Source organism: Enhydra lutris, unplaced genomic scaffold (assembly GCF_002288905.1).
Source record: "Enhydra lutris kenyoni isolate GAN:26980312 unplaced genomic scaffold, ASM228890v2 scaffoldscaffold90, whole genome shotgun sequence".
In the NCBI taxonomy this organism is placed as follows: Eukaryota; Metazoa; Chordata; class Mammalia; order Carnivora; family Mustelidae; genus Enhydra; species Enhydra lutris.
Genome location: NW_019154174.1, coordinates 1970633 through 1988861, shown reverse-complemented (window position 1 = coordinate 1988861; position 18229 = coordinate 1970633). Strand labels below are relative to the sequence as shown.

Here is an 18229-nt window from a genome sequence, read left to right as displayed (position 1 = left end):
GAAACAGAAGGAGCAGGGTGCCTGGGTGGTCAACCAGTACTTTGTTTCGGCTCAGGTCCTGATCTCAGAGTCTTGATATTAAGCCCCGTGTTGGGCTCTACGCCCAGCATAGAGTCTCTTGAGACTCTCTCTCCTTCTGTCTTTGCCCCCCTCCCAACCCTCCTCGCTCTCTCTCTCTTTAAAAATGAAGAGTTTATTTTAGGAAAGCAATTCTATGGTTGGATTAATTCTGTTATACAGCTCTTCTGTTGAAGTTCAAAGCCTGCTTTCCTTTCTTCATATTCAGTGTATTGGCATTCATTTTAGAATTACAAAATGGCTAATGTAGTGCCAAATGTCATGTGTAGGCGTGACAAAATCTTGAAGAGAGAGGGGCACCTGGGTGGCTTAGGCAATTAACCTCCTGACTCTTGATTTCCACTCAGGTCATGATCTCAAGGTTGGAGCCTCACGTCGGGCTCTACACTGCGTGTGGAGCCTGCTTAAGATTCTCCCTCTGTCCTTCCCTATTGCACCCCCACCCCCAGAAAAAAAATCTTGAAAAGAGAGGACCATTCTCCCCCATACATTTTTTGTTTTGTTTTGTTTAAATAAGTGAGGGAAACGTTCCCCAGAAATCTCCCCATCACTTTAGGGCCCATTGTAAAGGGTAAGGGCATATGTTCCTGCCCAGCAGCAACTGGTGAGGGGTATAGGACAGTCATGACACACTCTCTGGGTCTGGAAGAGAGTCCTCTGCCCTGAGCATATTTACACTGTTGGACTGAGCTTACAATGAAGGTGGAAGGGAATTGGTACTCTTATGCCACAGAATATCTTCATTCATTTAAAAGTATTTACTGAGTGCTTAGATGCTGGAGATACAGCAAGTGGAAAACACACAGATACTATTGCCCTCATGGAGCTTAGTTCTAGTGAGGAAGAAAGGAAACAAATGGCATGCTGTTGGTGATAAATGTTACAGAGAAAATAAACTGTAAATCAAGAAAGGGACATCTGGAATTTGCGATGGGTTTGGGTGCTTTAATTTTATTGTTATTATTTATTTATTTTTAAAAGATTTTATTTGTTTATTTGAGACAGAGTGAGCGAGAGAACACAAGCTGGGGGGAGCGGTAGAGAGAGAGTGAGACCCAAACTCCCCATTGAGCAGGGAGCCTGACAATGTGGGGCTCAATCCTGGGACGCTGGGATCATGACTTGAGTGAGCCACAGGCAGAGCCACCCAGGCACCCCCTGGTTTTTAACTTTTAAATTTTTTCCCCAGCTTTTGGGAAATTGACAAATAAAAATTATGTGTATTTAAGGTATGCAGCATGATGATTAATATGCATACATGTTGTGAATTACTGCTATAGTCTAATGCATTCATCACCTCGCATATTTACCCTTTTTTTGTGTGTGATAACACTTAAGATCTATTTTTTTTAGCAAACTTCAGACGTGCAGTATAAGGTTTCTTACTGTAGTCTTCCTTCTGTACATTAGATCCCCAGAACTTACTGTCACTGAAGTTTGTGCCCTTTGACCAGTGTCTCCCTATTTTCCCCACCCTCCAGCCCCAGGCAACCACTGTTCTACTGTCTGGTTCTACCAGTTTGACTTGTTTAGATTCCACATGTAAGTGGGATCAGCAGTATTTATCTTTCTGTGTCTGGCTTGTTTCACTTACCATAATGTCCTCCAGTTTCATCCATGTTGTAGCAAATGGCTCTTTCATCATAGTTTAGAATGAATGGTAGGTGTACATACCCAAGCAATTGATTTTTTTGTGTCTGTACTAATTTTGTAATCTTTTACATTTTTCAATTATTTTAGTGTCTCCAGTAGTTTCTGTATTGATTCTCTTGCATTTCCTTGATACATCTACGAATGGTTTTGCTACTTACTTTCCATGTTTAGACTTTTTTGTCCAAGTGAAATGGTAGTTAATTCCAGAAAATGTTTTTTAAAATGGTAGGCATTTTTATCTTATTTTTTACTTTAATGAGAATATTTCTACTTGATTATATGATGCTGTCTTTTGGCTTGAGATTGCCGTTGTTTGGCTTGAAATCATCTTCTTCTAAATCTTGTTTCATTAAGAGCGTAAAAGGTCAGGAATCGCTGTTGAATTTTGTTACCTGTATATTCAACATCAATGGAGATAGTCATTCTGTTTCTTCTCCTTTGACATGTTAAATTATTAGTATGTGTATACTGTATATCCACCCTTGCATTTCCGGGCTTAGATGGGATAATCTTCTTGTAATGCATTGCCAGATTATATTTATAAAAATTCTAAATGAATATGTTAGCAACATATTGATGACTAATGATTGATTTATATCTCATCTTTTATTTTTTGGAGGGTGTTATCTTTGTCATGTTTTGATATCAATATTCTGCTGGCTTTGTAAAAAAATAATTTGGAAGTTTTTCCTCCATGCTCTGGAACACTTTAAATTGCATGTGGTTCTCTGTTCTTGGAAAGTTTGGTAGAATTCTCCTGTGAAACCAGGGAGGCTGCTGCCTGTTGGGAAGTAGCCTTTGGCAACTTTCTTACTTTCTTCTAGGGCCATTGTTCTGGTTAAATTAGGCATATTTAGTCTTAAAACTCCCATTATCAGTCTAAAGAGAAATAAGCAAGACTGGTAAGACTGTTGCATGGAAAGAGCTTGGGCTCTGAGGCCCTGTTTGAAACATGGGCCTCTTGTCAAGGTTTGTGTTTCATCTCTAAGAGTGGGGCTAATCCTTATCTCAAGGTTGGTCCTGAGTAGTAAAGAGTCTAATGTATAGGAGAGTGCCCTACCGTGTCTGTCTCAGTGTTGATCATTTAATACGTGTTAGATTTAGGTCATCCCATTCTGTCCTGTTACTTTGATTTTGTTTGTGGCTTTATTAATCCTATGTTCACAGTACTTCAGTATTGAAATATTTGAAATATGTGTCCTTCAGGTTTGAGACCTCACTCTTCTCACAGTAACCATCATAATTTGATGACTTCATTAGGCATTGCAACTCGTCTCGAAGTGTGCACTGCCCATTGGTTAGTGTGACTTGATCCCACAGAATCTTCACTCTTTGCCTGTGATCTAGGGGTCCCTGATTCACTCAGGTCTGATGTAGCAGAGAAAAGGAAATTACTTACTCTGGAAATCCTGCTAACCTCAGGGCGCCTGGGTGGCTCCGTGGGTTAAAGCCTCTGCCTTCGGCTCAGGTCATATCCCAGGGTCCTGGGATTGAGCCCCGCATCAGGCTCTCTGCTCTGCAGGGAGCCTGCTTCCCTTCTCTCTCTGCCTGCCTCTCTGCCTACTTGTGATCTCTGTCTGTCAAATAAATAAATAAAATCTTAAAAAAAAAAAAAAAAAGTCCTGCTAACCTCTTTTAGTATGTGGTTTAAGTGCCCTTGTCTAGAGGGTGGGGTGTGTAGTAGACACCAGAACCACATCTTTCTGGTTTCCCTCCTGTTGGGAATTGTTTCAGTATTATTCTCTTCTCATTGTCATGGGAAACTCAAATCTAAACAGAAAGCTGTGGCTTAATTTTTTCCAATGAAAATTCTAGATGCTCAGCTAGAAGGACAGTTACTGCCAGGGACTCAACCAACACTGCTTACAGTGAGGGGCGAGGGTTGATGGCTAGGGAGTGAAGTGTGCTTCATATCTCTGTTGACATGCTGAAAAAATATTTTTCTGTAGAAACAGTGTTCATGTGTATTCATATAAAGGTATTGGAGAGCCTAGTTTTCACCGGGCAGTGCTAGGCCGTGGGATACAAAGATAATGAAAAACTTGCTTTTAGTCTTAAGATACTTGCAGAATCATACAGAAGACAGATATAAGCAGACAATGGCAGGATAATCTGATAAGAAATATGACAAGTACTATGGGTATAGAGAAGGGAAGACCCATTAACTTCTAGGGGAGTTCATAGAAGGTTTCATTAAGAGGTGGCATTTGAGCTGTGTTTGTATCTGAGAAGCATTTTACCAGGCAGAGGGCACAATATATGCAAAAGCATGAGAGTGTGAACAAGGTGGGATTAGGGAAGGACAAGGTCATTGTGACCCCAAGAGTGGCATGAAATAAAGACCTTTGACTGGGTAATAGTTTAGCACCCAACAGATGTTGTTTTCTAGATGGATAAATAAAAGAAGTAATAGTAATATATACATCAGTAACTGATCTGTATGATCTCAGGGAATATAACTACTTTCCCAAAGGAAAGTGTATCCCAATTTCAGTTTAATCAGTAATCTTGGAAACACAGTCCTTGTTGCGTTGGGTAAGGCTTATTCTAAATCAAATACTAATTTATCTCGGGGATTTTATCGGCTAGTTAAGTTACACAAAGAACAGTGTATTTTCAGCCCTGGGAGTACCAAAGTGTAATGACTCCCAGAAATGAAAAGTAAATGATCTAATCTAACACTTTCCATTCACCTGGGTAGTTAGTGCTTACTTTTTTTTTTTTTTTTTTGCCATCTAGCATAGAAATTCATTTATTTCATCCAAGCCAGCAGTCTCAGAATAGAGCTATATGCCCAGGAGAACACAAGACCGTTTACTTTGAGTTACAGGAAGAAAACATTAACATTTCTCTTTCTATGACTTTTTAAGCCAATTGTTTAATTTCTACTTTTGTGTGTCAGTTACACATATATGCACGTATGCACATGTATACACATACATATATACACGTACATATATACACATACACTATACCCAGCACACACAAATGCACAACATAGGCACTCACACAAATATATACAAGCACACAAATAAAAGGAGTTGACATGCTCCCCCCTCTCTCTCCTCTTCCCATTTTTTCCGAGCACATGTAATAACACATGTTATTACTGCCATCACTGCCAGACATTTTCACAGGATCTTAAAATATTTTAAAATTCTGCTTGGGTTTTAAACATAGAATTTACCTCATTTATTTATTTATTTTTTAAAAGATTTTATTTACTTATTTGACAGAGAGAGACACAATGAGAAAGGCAACAGAAGCAGGCTTCCCCGCCAAGCAGGGAGCCCAATATGGGGCTCAATCCCAGGACCCTGGGATCATGACCCTGAGCTGAAGGCAGAAGGTTAATGACAGAGCCACCCAGGTGCACCCCCCCCCCCCCGAATTCACCTCATTTAATAGGAGGTGTCTTAATTTAATGTCTTAAAAAAACATTTTAATGAAATAAAAATAGGTTGTAGTTCATTTTTAATAATGAATGCACACTTGTGGGTACTTTAAATACATTTTTACAGTGAGGTAGCTTTCAAAGAACAATCCATAGTATGTTTTCTCAGTGAGATGGTAATGATTCCGTAAACATCCTTGCTGGCCCCACCCCTTACCTGATATTCCCCTCCTAAATCTGTTAAAAATCAGTATTATAAAGGCACAGGCAAGCACAGTGCCTTGCCCACTGCTTCCCTGGTGCTGTTGTTTGGCGCAACACTGACATCTAGAGTTGGCTGGGGCTTCTGTGTTCTGAGGTTCTGAGGTTTTCTGTTTAACCTCCTGCATCAGATCCTCTATATTTTAGATATCATATTCTTACTCTCTTTTTTCACTTTTTGTTGGTAGCATGATGTAAGTCATTTTGCATACGCAGGCAGGAAAATGTGCACTCTACTGTTGCCCAGTGGCAATACAAGAAGAATAGTATTCACTCCAAGGTACTTTGCAAGATGGTTTTTCGTCTTCCCTTTTTTTTTTAAACTCAAATTTTGGCACTTCCCTTTCTTCTTCCCTGCCTCCCATCTTAGTCTCGTTGGCCCATCACTTCCTCAACCATAAAGACAATTCTTCCACCCAAGACAGAAGCATGGGATGTGACTTCTAATTTTCAGGGTGGCAGTCCTCATGTACCTCATGTGTCAAATGACACGTATATAGGAATATGTTAGGAAAATGGCAATTTCTAAAATGTTAGACTACTCAGAATTCTGGCAAGTTAGGAAAGTATTTTTCAGTTGTATTTTGTAGGGTTTTAGTATCTTGGTAATTACTTAGTGACAGTTTCCCTGTACATCCTTCCTTGTAGAGAATTGTCTTTTCCATTAACCTTTGATTGTTTTTTAAAGCCCTGATGGGCGTATGTCCATTAAAACTGCCATAACTTCTGGATTTGGATTTTCAGTGACTTACTTGAAAATTAAAACATTTCTATGGTCTTTCATAGTTGGAAAGTGCTCTTCTGTTTTTGTAAGTGTTGCCTTTCTCCTGCAATAGTAAATGACAAGCCATATTTAAGGTTATATAACCAGTGAGGCCCCATGGCAAGCAACGTATTAATTAACATGCCCTCTTGCATTCTGTGTCCTGAGTAGCCTCCAGTAATCTTAATAGTGCAGTTACTGTTCTTTCTGCATTTAGAGTAAGATGTGCGAACTGCAAATTACTTTTCTCTTCTTTTCTTAGAGCATTTTTCTATTATTGTTTTTTAATAAGTATATTAAGATTCCATTCATTGCATTTTTGTTGTCCATATTGTTGTTGAAACAAGGATTATTTGGCCTGCAGTGTTTTCAGTCTGGGATTTGCTGTCTCTATCCTCACAGTATACAATAACATGTGCCTCTGTGCTCTGTTGAAAATTAGTTTTCTTGTTGAGATGCTGTTGGGAGAGTCCTGGGTTACGTAATAGTACTTACTTCTAGACTTGTCTTCAAGACACTTATCTTTGTATGTTTGCAGAAAAAGATGCTCTAGCTTCAGTAAGGAAAGAGTGAACAAGGCATCTTTAATTATGCAGAGTGGTATCTTAGGTGATTAGACCTTTTCTTTATGTATGTATATACACACTGAACTATGAAATGACTACTTAAACCACACTCTTTCCTGGATGAAAATCCTCTTTAAAAGTTGGATGAAAAAAGGAAAACACCTCATATCAGACACTTGTTACATTTGCCCTCTTGGTGGCTGTTTAAGAAAAATCCTTAGTTGTGTATAAGTTCATTATATCATATGCATTTTAATTTAAATCTGGGCAGCCTGATTGTGCATGATGGGAACTTCAGTATCTGTTCCACTAGCACTAGAAGAGCATCTTGTTTGGAAAACCTGTTATATAGGACTTTAAAGAGACATTGTCAAGTATGTTACAGATTATATGAACGCATTCTTCCTGCCACTCTAACCCCAAAGACTGAGAAAGCCTTGATTTTTATTTTAATTAGTTACTCTTTTCTACTGTGAATTTATTTCTGCCTTATTAGCAATAAGTGATGTGTTCTGTACAATGTGAGCTGCAGTGGTTTGCAGCATTTCCTTACTGCGCGCTACTGCATGCAGGGTACTGCGCAAGGATCTTTTAATCCACAAAAGCATCCTTGTCTGAATTGAAAATGTTGCCTCTATCCAATGTGTTTCTGAAAGATTCCATGTCGCTAAGATGCCAACTTGGTCTCTATTTAATATTGTTTCAGATGTCCTTTGTTGTGTATTGAAACAGGTTCTATATAAAAATGCATTCTGTGTGAAAGTCTCTTTCAGACTCCTCTAGAGGAAAACATGATGATTAATGGCTCGCTAGTGGCTTAGCTTTTCCAGTCAACATGCTTTGTGTCTGCATTACATCTCCTTGATATTTTACACTTACAGGTTGCTGTCTTGTTTCTGTGTGTCTCTTACTATATAGTTCTTGAGCAATTTCCTGAAAAATACGCCGGGCACTCTTCTTCTGTAAACAGAAATGAGAACAAAACGCCTGTCTCTCTTAGGACTAGAAGAGTAATTCTTGCACACACATCTGAGCTTTGTCTTTCTTTACTGCCACCAGTCAGAGTGGTGGCCTGCCCCCACCCCCCAGCACATCTACACTCACTATTAACTCTTGTAGTCTCAGTGTGTTTGGTAGGGTTAGTGGCTGAGAATGATCACATTTAAATCATAGTTTACCACTTGAGATTATCCTTGAGTTTCTCAGTAATAAGAAATGGTATCTATGGTTGAAAGTTACCATGATGTTCTCTGTAATTTTTTCATTATTTCAGGTTTGAAATCATTACAACTAGTCACCGTTTAAAAGATATAAGCGTTGGGCTGTACCTTTTGTGAATCTTCTGTTCCTTTGTTTCTTAAAGAGTTAGATTTTGACTGTGAAGAAAAAAGGAAAGTCTTTTAAGACATTTTATGTTCTCAAAACCGTTGTGGCAGATATCCTCTACCATATTAAGATTAAACTAATTCAACATTTAAATGATATACAGTAAGAGTTAATGTCTATGTAATTTCTGAGATGCTTTTATTATATATATTTTTTTATATTGATGTTGATTCTAGGCTGTGTCATGATCCTAATATAGCATATATGTACCCCCTCTTATAGCCTATGAACAGCCAGAAGATATTCCTTCCCAAAAACTTTAGGCCTTTTACAAATATTTTAAGGCAGCTTCTCATCTCTTTGTTAACCCCTTTTTGCTCTTAAAGGCTGTTCATAGGCCTTTTATAGATAACAGTAATGCTTCCCAGTGGAAAGATCGCATATAAGATAGTTATAGAGAAGGATTTTTATTCTCATAGGACTGGTTTTAAAGAGAAAACATTGCAAGTTTTGTACTCTGGTTAGTAATAATTTCAGTGATGAGAAGTTACACTTCCATAGACCGTTCCTGCAGGTGGTGTTTCCTGCAGATGTACAGGAGGTTGTTAATTAGGTGAGCTATTTCTGAGGCTCACATGTGAAGAGATGGAAGTTATTTCCTTAGGATAATATTCCAGGCTATAGGGACATCTAGTGCAAGGAAATTGGACTTACTTTGGAGAGGATTATGAAGATCACGAGTGCACCAGTAATGTAGATAGAGAGCAGTGATATAATGGCTATCAGGAGGCTGTGTAGTCTGTGTAGTTCCTTCATTTCTTTGTTAATTACAAAAACAGAAAGAGCCACAATCATTATTGAAACATATTATTGCAAATACATGCATGAAATGCAACTGGAGCTCTGAGTATTAGAGGTGAGATGTGAGCTGCTCTGCTTGGCTAGTCATTTAAAAATTTATTCAGGGTCTCCTGATTCAGAAGACCCTCAAGGATGTGATAGAACTGAAACCAGTTCATCATTTCTCTAAATATACTAAATATACTAAAATTGTTACTTCTTTTGAAAACTAAAAAAAAATTAAGTTCAATCAATTACTTGCCATAATACTAAGAATCATTTTTTATAAAACATTATTTGAAGTTAGATAAACATTTTAGGACAGTTTGTGCAAGGGCATTTAAAGTTTCTTTTGGTAGAAATGGTGTACAAGGATCACCAACAGTCTGTTCATGGAGTTAGGATATTTTTGCCATGTGTTTGTGAATGCTGGCATTTATAACCTTGAACTGTTTCGTATACACAGCTGTATAGTGCATTCCGTACAAGCAGCTGAGAAGCCCCTATGTTGAGAATCTCAGGACCTACTACACCCTTAAATGACAGGCACTGTTAAACGTGTGCCTTCTTTTCTTATAAAGTTTTGGAGGTAGAATTATTGAATCTGTATTCACATTCTGAATTTCTCCCTCCTTGCAGCAAGTGTCCCGTGCTCTGGGTGGGGATAGAGCAACATGTGTTGTCTTCAATTACCTGATTATTTGAAGCACAAAATACAATTAGAAATGTAATTATTATCTGAACACTCTGTACTTTCCAGCGAAATAGCCCATAGATGCTCATCCTGTGAACTTAGTTTGTACAGCATACATTTTTGTAACAGATTAACCACCTCTGTAAAATTTTTTAAAAAGTTTCAAGTGCTAGGGGCGCCTGGGTGGCTTAGTGAGTTAAGCCTCTGCCTTCCGCTCAGGTCATGATCTCAGGGTCCTGGGATCAAGCCCCTTATCTGGCTCTCTGCTCAGCGGGGAGCCTGCTTACCCTCTCTCTCTGCCTGCCTCTCTGCCTACTTGTGATCTCTGTCTGTCAAATAAATAAATCAAATCTTTAAAAAAAAGTTTCAAGTGCTAAATTTGGAGCCCTGTCGAAGAGGCAGGAAATCGCTCTGTCTTAGTTATACTTCCATTTCTGTTCTTAGAGAAGAATCTGTCTTCACATGAACTTGCAGTTTTGAGACCTTTCATCTCTTTACAAACTATTTTTAGTTTTGGCTGACGTTTTTTGTAGACTAATACAAGTCTCCAAAGTTGTTGTATATTTGTTCTAATGTCTGCAGCTGACATTTATTTAAGCATACTTGCTATAAGCCAGGCATCATCAAAAGTGTTTTATGTGTATTAACTCACTTATAATTTATCTTACGGGTGAGAGTAAACTAAGGCTAAATAACAAAGGGGTACCAAAAACCCAAGCAGGAATTATAATAAAGGATGATCTCGGGTCCCTAAAGTCCTATTTTAAAGTGGTAGGGCTGGTTGATTTTGAGTTAGTGTTTTAATGATTTCAGTGTTCATCGTACCAGAGTCCTTTTTAACAGAAGAGATCCAAAAAAGTCAAGGATTATCTCCTTTCTCTTCTTTTCCCCAGAATCGTGTGAAGCTTTTTTCCTGAAATTTCTTTCTTTTCTTTTTTTTTTTTTTTAAGATTTATTTTTATTTATTTGACAGACAGAGATCACAAGTAGGCAGAGAGGCAGGCCAAGCAGAGAGCCCGATGAGGGTCTCGATCCCAGGACCCCGAGATCATGACCTGAGCCGAAGGCAGAGGCTTATTAACCCACTGAGCCACCCAGGCGCCCCCCCGAAATTCCTTAATTTCTTGATTTGTAGGATGTAGCTGGGTTCAATGAGGAATGAGGAAATTGTCATAGGTTGTAGCAAATCTCAAGAAGCCAGTGTCACACTGATCCCTTTCTGTTCTTCTGGCCATGCAGAATGGGTGGGGTTAGAGGTCCCCCAGTGGCTTCTCCTCAGATTTATATTTATTCTCCATACTGCCTTTTTTTTCTTCCTGGGTTCAATTTATTGGTCATTTATGCTTTATTCTAGATGATGCAATGCCAGCCCAGTTCCTGAACAAGCTGCTCACTAATCATCCCAAGTTTCCCTTTGGACTTGACACATTACCGGTCACTGTCATTCACAAAAGGAGGCCCTGTTGGCCAGCCTGCACTCGCAGAGTCTGGACACAGAGTGAGAGAGAGCCCTGACTTTGTGTCTGTGGAGGCTGGGAGATGGGATTGGAATAGTGCTCCAACCCGACATCCTGTCCGCTTGTGTCAGACCACGCCCTTCACTCGCTAGGGTATTGAGTTAGTGCATCTGTTTCTTCATCCCTGCATATAAGTGATGTAATCATTTAAAGGGCTGGGCAAAGCCTCAGCTGACAGACCTCTTACCACCAGTGTGGTCCCTTCTCCGGTCCGCTTAGCTCCTGGTTGCTTTGATTCGGGAAAGGCGATTCCACAGATGTAGATGGCGCTGTCATTCAGAGTCACCCTGTTTATAGTGAGGGAGACTTCTCCCTCTGTCAGGGCTTCCTTCACTGTGAATTTGCCTGCATCGCCAGTGCATCCGTCCGAGCATAGGTTCTCAGGCTGGTCCGCACCATAGCGAAACCACAGGCTTTTTGGTTGCCCTGTAATGCACCCATCGTAGGAGAAGGAACACTGAATGGTCACGGCCCCTTGAGTGTGGGCCACTTCGAGGTAAGGCGGTTGATGGACAAAGACCAGACAGTCACGCGCAGCACCTGTGGGAGGAAGCACACGAGCCACGTTTCCCTTTGCCTGTGCTTCTATTTTAAGGACATTTTGGGGCTAGGGAATTCCAGATTCCTTTCTTTTTCTTACACCTTCCTCAGCACAAACAAGACTACACTAGTAAGACAGCAGTGCCCCTCACTTTTCCTAACTCTTCACACTCGCTGACCAGCAGGGTTGCTGTTGGCTGTGCTGTCTGATTACTTGAGGTGGCAGCAGATCTGGAGTCAGGAATTTGGGGTCCCCAAGTTTACTCTTGGTGTCCTTACAAGCTTTCCTTTGATCTCTGAGCTTGCTTCCTCATCTATACCCCTGGCCTCCCAGGAGCGCTGTGGTCAGTGTGGTAATGGGTATCGAAGCACCTCATGCAAGTGTCCCTGCTGACTGAGCTCATGAGGTGAGGGATTTTTTTTTTTTTCTTTTTTTGCCTTGTGGGGGGTTGGGATTGCTAGGAATTCACGGCAGGTCACAATTATCCCTTTGTAAGCCTGGTTGTCCCTATGGGAGACATAAAAGACTAGGTCCACACCTGGGGAAATATAGCCCTGGCTTAGCCTCCGGCATATTTGGTTACCAAGCAGAGGCCTAATGAGTTAGCTGTGCCACCGTAAGCAGATCTGATTTCTTCCCGGCACCAGCATCCTGCTTTTAGTCCCTTGTAGCTTCTGTCTTGTTTGATGAACAGTGTTGTGATAAAGAGCACAGACTCGAGTTCGGGTCCCAGCCCTGTGGTTGGTAGCGAAGTGGGGCTCGTATATGCAGCATGGAGTCAGTGGGAGGTTTAGGTGAGGCCGCTGATGCCTGAGGAATACTTACTCGGCTAAACCTTAGTAAGAACTTAATAAAAGGTAGCTAGTCTGCTGCCGCGCCTGCCTCCACTTCTCCTGTCCCATGGTGTCACATGCCTGTTCTAGGGATAATCGTGGGTGTCTCAGCGGGTGTTAGCAGGCCCGAGACTCGACACCCCATCCGGTGCTCTCTCTGTTGCATGCTTTATCCAAGTTATGCTGGCTGGGTCCCCACCTTGGCCTTCTAACCTCAGGCCCCTGACGTGGAAAGCACTGTAGTGTTTCCGAGTGGGAAACTCTGCCCTGAACCCTTTTTGGGATAAGGGAGGGTTTACATAAAATCATACTGGTTGAGACAAATTGGAATTTATGCAAGTTTTTAGTTTGACTTCTGCCTGGTTATGTGTTCCAAATGGTCTTATTTGTCTGAGTTTGTCCTTTGCTACTGTACATAAAACTGAAAAGTAATCCAAGTGGTCTGATGCTTGAATTTCAGAAAGGATTTTTGTTTTGTTTTGTTTTTTGACTTAACGGTTTTTTTTAGTCTTCATTCAGAAGAGAAGAGAAATTAAAAATAGAATGATGGCATTTGTGATGCAAATATATTCTTGCCACATTTTAATTTTAATATATGTACAATCTGAGATGAGCTGGAAGTGTTTTAGTGACCTGATAAATATAGACTAGAAGACAGGGTAAGGTCACCTGGAGAAGGACCAGCAGGGTCCTTACTCACCTGCCGCTGAGGGATTGGACTCACTCCTAGGTCCGGTAATTACAGCCTTACGTCTCCTACTCAGAGGCCGCCCCCTTAGCAGCACGAACACTTTGCACGTTATAATGATCAGTATATAATGGGGGTTTCAAACGGAGGTGGGCCTGCCAAGATCCAGCAGTTAGCCAGCAGCATCTCAGTCGGAGTCCTCCTTCAGATAGAGTCTTAAAGGGAAGCTGATTTTTAAAAAATTTTGGAGAACTAATGTCCCGGGGAAGAAGAAATACTTGCAACTTTGGAGTTTCATGTCTCCACTCATTTCCGACTTCTGCACTGTTCGCGTTGAGTGTGGGAGAGGAGCTGGCAACAGCTTCCCCTGAGAGCCCTGAACCGCTAGGAAATGGCCGCCCCTCCCCCACACCAGTGACACAGCGTCTTCGCCAAAGAGAGAAGTTTGGATAATGGGTCATAACCAAGCCTAGTCCTGCAAGAATTTCTGTTTAAGGAGTCTCATATCCTAGAGGATTCTTTTTATTTTTTTCCCCCCCAATGCAGGACCCTCTGAAAAGTTTGAAAGTTTATCTTATTGGGAATAAAGAGATTGCTTTGGCCACCCGGATGGCTCAGTCGGTTAACCGCCTGACTCTTGATTCTCTCTTCCCTCCCCTGAGTCTCTCTCCTGCCCTCTTTGAAAAAATCACTTTATTGTGATCCAAGCTGGAAAATAAGTAGAAAACTGATTTTTGACACTTGACATGGAGAATTTCAAGCATGCACAGAAGCAGCAGGCTAGCACAGTGAATGTCTCCTGCTTGTCCCAGTCTTACCTTGCTTCTTCCCCACCCCACTGCTCCTTCACTCCCCCCACCTGCTCCTTCACTCCCACACGATTTTAGGGTAAATCTCAGATATTCTCTCTTCACATCTGTCAGGGTATATCTTTAAAAGGTAAGGATTCTACTTTAAAATAATACTAATGAAAATAGTTTATGAAAGTCATTTATATGGATTAGGAAAAAAAAATCAGAGTATTACTGAAATCACCCATAGTCTTTATGCCCAAAATAACCATTGTTAACATTTTTTATAAATTTCATTACAGATGAGAAAAAAATATTTTTTTAAAGATTTCTTATTTCTTTGACAGAGAGAGAGAGAGAGCACAAGTAAGAGCAGCAAGCAGAGAGGGGGAAGCAAGCTCTCCACTGAGCAGAGAGCCCGACGCGGGGCTCAATCCCAGGACCCTGAGATCATGACCTGAGCCGAAGGCAGAGGCTTTAACCCACTGAGCCACCCAGGCACCCCAAGACACCTTATTCTTTGAAAATGTTCAGTAATTATTTTGTATGCCCGTCATGGGCAACACACGTTTGCCTGTGTGGACACGACATTATTGATGACTAGCACATGAACCTTTTCACCCCTTTGTTTGGTGAGGTGCTCTTCTCTAAATCAGCAAGGGAAATTGTCAAGGTTAATCTGAAACTTCTTCTCAGCTGTTCTGTTACTACCTATTTGTCTTGGGGTTAAAGACCACTTCCATAGCATTAGACATTTAAAAATTAATCTGCAGGGGCTTTAAATAGAAATGCATTAGGTGAGGAATAGTGATTGGTTAGATAAAATGGAGGAGGAAAGAAAGAAACTTACCGACATAAAAGAGAATCAGGCTGATTTCCAGGCCGAGAATGATCCTGCCTCCCGTCACAGTCTCCATCTCTTGGGGTGTGTGCATGTGATGGTGGGCACTGTGCATTTGAAGAGAGTTGGCTCTTTTTTTTCCTGTGTCTTTAGAAAAGAAGAACTGAATAGAGGAACTCTTATTAAGGAACCATAACCTGAAACTTTTTGAAATTGTGTAAAAGATTGTTTGTAACTGAGTTTCACCACTTAGAGTTGAGATTTTAGCCTAGAGCTCATTCCTGAATGTTCATATGGTAAATTTTTTCTTGGACTTGTAGATGTTTTGAGGGAGATTTTAACGTGGTGTGTATTCCCAAGAAAGAGTATTATTTTACAGGTAATTGGTACTTTAAATTTGCGGGGTAGTTTGGTTGATGATCCTGGGGACCTACTATGTGCTCAGTGCTGGGCCAGTAACACTGGAAAGTTGGAAGAAGTAGAAGGAGTGTCTTTGTAAAGCGAGAAGAGAAAAATTAGTGAACAGTACACTGTGGTACAGTGAAGAAAAATGTTGGTGATATTATCTAGTTGTACCTCAGCTTTGTGTAACCCCTTGTTAATGTGTTGTTGAAACCAAGTGTGGACCCTCTGTTGAGGTTCCTTCCTACCCCCTCTCCTGCCCTACAGAGTCCTCATCAGTTGGGTTTTTCCCTGGAAGCAGCAGAAATGGACTCAGGCTGACTTCAGTGAGAGGGAGTTGATTGAAAGGATTCAGGGGTAGTTCACAGTCACGGGAGGATTGGAGAATCCTGTAGGGTCTACAGCAAAGACAGACGCCTCAGATTATGCTGTGAAACTGATCTGAAGGGTGTACTGCTGCTGCCTAGCCCTAGGGACCGTGGCATAGGCCACACTCAGTTGTTCACACCACCTGATGCCGCCCCAGCTGCAGTCTCATGGACACTGCTCTGCCCCCGCCGGGAAGGAGCCTCTGTCTCACTTCTCTGGGTCACTTGCTCTTCATTCCATGTCTCAGGCGAGTGTGTCTGAGCTTGGGTCATGCACCAGTGCCTGCCTTCGCTGCAGGAACAGCCGGGAAAGCTACTTCCCTGGGCTTTGTCTCCCACAAGACTCCAGGAAGAGGGTTCAGGTGCTGGGCCACCAAGAAGAGCGAAAAGTCTTTCCATTGTAGTGAATGTATTCTTGGGACCTATTGATCATGTATTTTCTCACAGAAAGCTACCCTCTTTCTGAAGTTAGTAATACTTTTAATATGTGTGCATTTTTTTTTTTTTTAACATCATAGGACCTAAAACCACCCCAGAATTGACATATACCATTATCTTTGTGTCCATGTGTCTGTAGCCAATGCTTGGTGTGAACTTGAAGGCCTGGAGACCTTATCCAGGCACCCCTACCCCTGCTCCACAAGCATCTGACACTCATGGGCTTGGAAATGACAGATACAGACTTCAGCCACTAGTCCAAGAAATGCTAGGCTGACCCAGTCATTCTTGAGCTCTACCTCTCTCTGGTGTTGGAGCTTAACTTGTATAAAATCGTTATGAAAAGTTAAGGAGTAGGTCCCATCACCTTCCCTTGAAAAATACACCGATGATCTGTCTTTATAAATAAAACTTTTATTAGTCCGCTTTCAGCCTGTCTCATTCATACATTTACTTCATTACAGGTATATTTCTTGCATTTATCCCTAAACCTTCTTTCACATTTTGTGGGTAACTCTCTGCTTCCGTATTTGTGTGTTTAATGTGGAGTTCTCCAGAATCATAAACACTTACAACCTAATTGGTTTCCTGGAATCAGAGACTCCAGGAGAGTCTCTGTCAGAGAAGGTAAAAGTGTGGGCTTTGGATCCACATAAACCCAGGGTTACATTTCTGCTCTTAACTTGCAAGCTTGGGCGAGTTCCTCAGCCCTCTGGGTTCATACTTGGTCTCTGCCCTCCTCCTCAGGAGGTATCAGGTAGATGAGTCATCGAAGCACCCAGTGCTTGGCACATACCAAGTCCCTGGCAAATGTTGTTCTTCCTCCCTTCTCTCTCTGAATACCTTAACTTGTTCAAGAATTTAACTTAATGTTTCTATTTGTTTTAGTAGGTGGCAAGTGGGAGAAACCATCAGAAATTTTAGAAATCAAGGGACAGAACTGGGAAGAACAAGTGAATAGTCTGCCAGAAGTTTTCAGAAAAGCTGGTTTTGTTATCGAAGCTTTCACCAGATTACCATACCTGTGTGAAGGCGACATGTACAATGACTACTACGTTCTGGACGACGCTGTCTTTGTTCTCAAACCAGTATAGACACGTGGAGGCCCGAGTCTTCAGAGCCCACCCCAAGAATGTACACTCCAGAAGAGGGTCTGCGTTTGCGATTACGTGAAGGGAGGACCTTTGGGGACTGCCATTCTAAATATCATGTAGGAATTTAAAAAGCCAAAATACTAATCATTTCTTTGTAGTGTGTAAAAGGAATGTTTTTAAAAAAACAAAACCCAACTCTTTGAGGATTTTTATCAACTCTTTTCTCAGTATACAGGTCACACTCCCAAGTATGGAAGATATTTTTTATACTTAATTACAGTAGGGACTCATTCCCAGTCAAAGCAATAGTCACGACGTCACAAGGAACCAATAAATATGGATTGTTTTTAATAAAGTGAAGACTGGCAATAAAGCTGTCTGTTCAGTTGCAAATATTTGGTTATAAAAGGTATAGCCACTGATATTCTTTCATGTTTAGAAATTCTTTCTGTTATTATTCAAAAAATGTTTTTAATCATGCTAATAAACTTTTTTGGAGATGACTCTGGCATCATGTTTGAGTTAATATAAGGCTCCCCTAGGATCTTTTATTGCTTTGGCTTCAGGGGTGCCCAAATAGTAGCATTATGTGAAAAGTGCAGTTAGGACTGTGTGATAAAGGCTTCCCACCGGGTGGGAGCCAGGGGAATATTGCAAACTGTGGTGAGCACTGAACTAGGCAGTCTAGACAAACCCTTAGGAAGAACAACTTCATTCAGATCTAGTACTTCAGGGACCACTCCCCATTCCCCGTTTCACGTTGGCTTTGGGAAATTCAAAACACTGGTTTCCGACTTTGTGATAGCTTCCACCCCATACTCAGAATTCTGCTTTTCTGGACAATCTCAGGTTCTCAGAATTGAAACATTCATCTGTGGCTGCTGACAAAATGCAGCCTAAAAATGTTTTAATTCCACTTCTTACTCTACACATGTATACCTCTTTCCCAGAACCTGGTTCTTCCTGAAACTCTTTACTGAGTTTATTTGCCAAGAATAGGGACTGATGAAGACCATGTCAGACTCCTATATTCTATAATCTGTGAGTGCCTCCAACCATATACCCACAAATGTTGCAATAGAGGAACTCATTAGCAAGATCAATAACCATTGTGCATATTCCAAAGAGAGCAGAGCACTTA

General features: G+C 41.0%; 2 protein-coding genes across 5 annotated transcripts in view; one reads left to right on the top strand and one right to left on the bottom strand.

Annotated features, from left to right (window-relative positions):
• LOC111162215 (methyltransferase like 9) overlaps positions 1-17591 on the top strand; it is a 45216-nt gene extending 27625 nt beyond the window's left edge. The window contains exon 5 of one of the 2 annotated variants that reach the window (XM_022526453.1): positions 16886-17591. In XM_022526453.1, coding sequence (XP_022382161.1) covers positions 16886-17088 — 203 coding nt within the window. In that variant the 3' untranslated portion in view covers positions 17089-17591. Of the gene's footprint in view, positions 1-16882 lie in introns of both variants that reach the window. The other variant, XM_022526451.1, reaches the window with a different exon arrangement.
• LOC111162216 (immunoglobulin superfamily member 6) lies at positions 5204-16063 on the bottom strand. Of its 3 annotated transcripts, XM_022526455.1 has the most exons (6): positions 14796-16063; positions 11273-11632; positions 8756-8859; positions 8044-8091; positions 7595-7675; positions 5204-6213 (listed from the first exon to the last, which is right to left on the bottom strand). In XM_022526455.1, exons 1-6 carry the CDS (start codon positions 14899-14901, stop codon positions 6157-6159), a joined length of 756 nt encoding a protein of 251 aa, XP_022382163.1. In that variant the 5' UTR covers positions 14902-16063; the 3' UTR covers positions 5204-6156. The 3 variants fall into 3 exon arrangements, with proteins under 3 accessions (XP_022382163.1, XP_022382164.1, XP_022382162.1); XM_022526456.1 differs by lacking the exon at positions 7595-7675; XM_022526454.1 differs by lacking the exon at positions 5204-6213 and having other exon boundaries at positions 6524-7675.
• Positions 17592-18229: the final 638 nt, after the last annotated feature.